Raw genomic sequence first — 4359 nt, 5'->3', positions numbered from 1 at the left:
TACCACCCCCAGACATACAGCTAGCTAGACCAGCTGGTCCACATGTAGACTGATAGACTACCACCCCCAGACATACAGCTAGCTAGACCAGCTGGTCCACTGTAGACTGATAGACTACCACCCCAGACATACAGCTAGCTAGACCAGCTGGTCCACTGTAGTCTGATAGACTACCACCCCCAGACATACAGCTAGCTAGACCAGCTGGTCCACTGTAGTCTGACAGACTACCACCCCCAACATACAGCTACCTAGACCAGCTGGTCTACTGTAGTCTGACAGACTACCACCCCCAGACATACAGCTAGCTAGACCAGCTGGCCACTGTAGTCTGACAGACTACCACCCCAGACATACAGCTACCTAGACCAGCTGGTCTACTGTAGTCTGACAGACTACCACCCCAGACATACAGCTAGCTAGACCAGCTGGTCCACTGTAGTCTGACAGACTACCACCCCCAGACATACAGCTAGCTAGACCAGCTGGTCTACTGTAGTCTGACAGACTACCACCCCCAGACATACAGCTAGCTACCTAGACCAGCTGGCCTACTGTAGTCTGACAGACTACCACCCCCAGACATACAGCTAGCTAGACCAGCTGGTCTACGTTAGTCTGACAGACTACCACCCCCAGACATACAGCTAGCTAGACCAGCTGGCCTACTGTAGTCTGACAGACTACCACCCCCCAGACATACAGCTAGCTATACCAGCTGGTCTACTGTAGTCTGATAGACTACCACCCCCAGACATACAGCTAGCTAGACCAGCTGGCCACTGTAGTCTGACAGACTACCACCCCCAGACATACAGCTAGCTAGACCAGCTGGCCTACTGTAGTCTGACAGACTACCACCCCCAGACATACAGCTAGCTAGACCAGCTGGTCCACTGTAGTCTGATAGACTACCACCCCCAGACATACAGCTAGCTAGACCAGCTGGTCCACTGTAGTCTGACAGACTACCACCCCAGACATACAGCTAGCTAGACCAGCTGGTCTACTGTAGTCTGACAGACTACCACCCCCAGACATACAGCTAGCTAGACCAGCTGGCCTACTGTAGTCTGATAGACTACCACCCCCAGACATACAGCTAGCTAGACCAGCTGGCCTACTGTAGTCTGATAGACTACCACCCCCAGACATACAGCTAGCTATACCAGCTGTCCACTGTAGTCTGATAGAATACCACCCCCAGACATACAGCTAGCTAGACCAGCTGGTCACTGTAGTCTTATAGACTACCACCCCCAGACATACAGCTAGCTAGACCAGCTGGTCCACTGTAGTCTGATAGACTACCACCCCCAGACATACAGCTAGCTATACCAGCTGGTCCACTGTAGTCTGAACAGACTACCACCCCAGACATACAGCTAGCTAGACCAGCTGGTCCACTGTAGTCTGATAGACTACCACCCCCAGACATACAGCTAGCTAGACCAGTTGTCCACTGTAGTCTGACAGAATACCACCCCCAGAATACAGCTAGCTAGACCAGCTGGTCCACTGTAGTCTGACAGAATACCACCCCCAGACATACAGCTAGCTAGACCAGCTGGCCTACTGTAGTCTGACAGACTACCACCCCCAGACATACAGCTAGCTAGACCAGCTGGTCCACTGAGTCTGACAGACTACCACCCCAGACATACAGCTAGCTAGACCAGCTGGTCCACTGTAGTCTGACAGACTACCATATTTCCTCCTCCTTCCTCTTTCTCAGCCTGCTACCCAGGATCAGTTTCAGTGTTTGATGATGCAACGCCCTCTCTGTGTTCTTGCAGTCAAGCAGAACAGCCAGCTGGCACACACGCACACGCACACGCACACACGCACACGCTAGTGCACACATACCCACTGACGCACTCACGCACACACACGTCCGTGCACACTGACGCACACAACACAGCAGACGTACTGTACCCAGACCAGACAGACAAAGAGCAGGGTAGAACAGAGCAGGGTAGAACAGAGCAGGGTAGAACAGAGCAGGTAGACCAGGGTAGAGCACAGGAGGGTAGACCAGGGTAGAGCAGAGCAGGGTAGACCAGGGTAGAGCAGAGCAGGGTAGAACAGAACAGGTAGAACATAGCAGGGTAGAGCAGAGCAGGGTAGAACAGGGTAGAGCAGAGCAGGGTAGAACAGGGTAGAGCAGGGTAGAGCAGAGCATGGTAGAGCAGGGTAGAACAGAGCAGGTAGAGCAGGGTAGAACAGAGCAGGGTAGAACAGAGCAGGGTAGAACAGAGCAGGGTAGAACAGAGCAGGGTAGAGCAGAGCAGGGTAGAACAGAACAGGGTAGAACAGAGCAGGGTAGAGCAGAGCAGGGTAGAGCAGAAGCAGGTAGAGCAGAGCATGGTAGAGCAGGGTAGAACAGAGCAGGGTAGAGCAGGGTAGAACAGAGTAGGGTAGAACAGAGCAGGGTAGAACAGAGCAGGGTAGATCAGAGCAGGTAGAACAGAACAGGGTAGAGCAGAGCAGGATAGAACAGAGCAGGGTAGAGCAGAGCAGGATAGAGCAGAGCAGGGTAGACAGCGTCGGACAGAGAACATAACAGGGTAGAACAGAGCAGGGTAGAACAGGAACAGAACAGGTAGAACAGAACAGGGTAGAACAGACAGAGCCTCTCCTCTCTCTCTCCTCTCTCTCCCTTCCTCTCCTCCCTCTCCCTTCCTCTCCTCTCTCTCTCCCTCTCTCCCGCCCTCTCCTCTCTCCGTCTCTCTCTCCCTCCACAGCGGTGGTGTATGGTAGCTGGGTCTGACATGATGCCCGGTCAGATCCCTGACCCCTCCCTGACGGCCGGCTCCTTGCCCAGCCTGGGCCTGCTGGCCGGCATATCTGCCACCACGCTCACCGACCAGCTCAAACTGGCACAGGACTTCAGGAACCTGGGCGCCATGTTGTCACCGCTGCATATCCTGGGACGGCTGGGCAAGAGGCCACTCACTGCTATCAAGGGAGAGGTGAGGAGGAAGAGAAGGAGGAAGAGAAGGAGGAAGAGGAAGAGAAGGATGAGGAGGAGGAGGAGGAAGAGAAGGTGGAGGAGGTGGAGGAAGATAAGGAGGAGGAGGAGGAGGAAGAAAAGGATGAGGAGGATGAGGAAGAGGAGGAAGATGAGGAGGTGTAGGAAGAGGAGGTGGAGGAAGAGGAGGAAGAGAAGGAGGAGGAGGTGGAGGAAGAGAAGGAGGAGGGGGTGGAGGAGGAGGAAGAGAAGGATGAGGAAGAGAAGGAAGAGGAGGAGGAAGAGAAGGATGAGAAGGAGGAAGAGAAGGATGAGGAGGAGGAATGGTGGTGGATGTTGATATTTTCGAGGGATGTTCTGTTTTTTTATGATCGACTGATGTTTAGATGTTGTCAGCCTGTCTAACGTTTAGCTCCACCAAGTGGCCAATTTCAAAAGTATTTGAGATGTTACACAACTTAAAGGTCCAATGCAGACATTTTTTATCTTAATATCAAATACTTTCTGGGGAGCAATTAAGTACCTTACCGTGATTGTTTTCAATTAAAATGGTAAAACAAAACAAAAACAGAACTTGCTTCTTAGCAAAGAGCAATTTCTCAAGCAAGAATGTTGCTAGGACTGTCTGGGAGTGGTCTGAGTAGGGAGGTGAAAACTGAAAACTAGCTGTTACTGGAAGAGAGGTTTGGAACTAGCTTTGTTATTGGTCTATTAACTAGTTTACGGCCTGGAGATGAGGCAGGCCAAAACTCCATCCCACAAAAACAGGCTGAGATTTCAGGCGGTCTTTTCAAACAGCTCTTACACTAAAAGGGCATTTTACACAATTTCACAATATTATTCCAACCTCATAGTGTGGAAAAATATATATATATAAAACACAGGAAAATCATGTTTTTGACTCCACTGGGCGTTTAATCATTTCAATCTGGGTTCTCTGAAACTCTTCACGTTTGCCTCCAAGATGGCAAGCTCAGGTATCAAACTGGGACGTAGTTACTTGAAATTCACAATGAAACAAAAATAGGAGTGARACAACATTGTGTCGGGAGTATAAAATGCAGGAAAGATAGAAACCAAGGTTGGAATAACTATATTTCATAATATGCAGGCCTTGAAAAAAGGTCCCCATTAGCTAATCACAGCACTTGTTCTTCTCCCTGCAGATGGACGAGGACGACGAGMGGAGGAGACGGAGGAGRGATAAGAACAAAGTRGCAGCAGCACGGTGTCGGAACAAGAAGAAGGAGAGAACGGACTTCCTCCAAAGGGTCAGTCTCTTTTCCTTTTCAAAATGGCGGCTGAGTTCTTTATGTATACTCTGGTGTTCTTTATGTATACTCTGGTGTTCTTTATGTATACTCTGGTGTTCTTTATGTATACTCTGG

General features: G+C 50.6%; 1 protein-coding gene across 1 annotated transcript in view; it reads left to right on the top strand.

The window, feature by feature from the left end:
* Positions 1-2673: 2673 nt before the first annotated feature.
* LOC112072542 (jun dimerization protein 2) overlaps positions 2674-4359 on the top strand; it is a 14534-nt gene continuing 12848 nt past the window's right edge. The window contains exons 1-2 of the mRNA XM_024139942.2: positions 2674-2972; positions 4138-4242. Of these exons, the coding sequence (XP_023995710.1) occupies positions 2754-2972; positions 4138-4242 (324 nt within the window). The 5' untranslated portion in view covers positions 2674-2753. The remainder of the gene's footprint in view (positions 2973-4137; positions 4243-4359) is intronic.

Source organism: Salvelinus sp. IW2-2015, unplaced genomic scaffold, assembly GCF_002910315.2.
Source record: "Salvelinus sp. IW2-2015 unplaced genomic scaffold, ASM291031v2 Un_scaffold1954, whole genome shotgun sequence".
Lineage (NCBI taxonomy): Eukaryota > Metazoa > Chordata > Actinopteri > Salmoniformes > Salmonidae > Salvelinus > Salvelinus sp. IW2-2015.
Note: the sequence above shows the minus strand (reverse complement) of the source record. Positions and strands in the feature narration are given on the sequence as shown.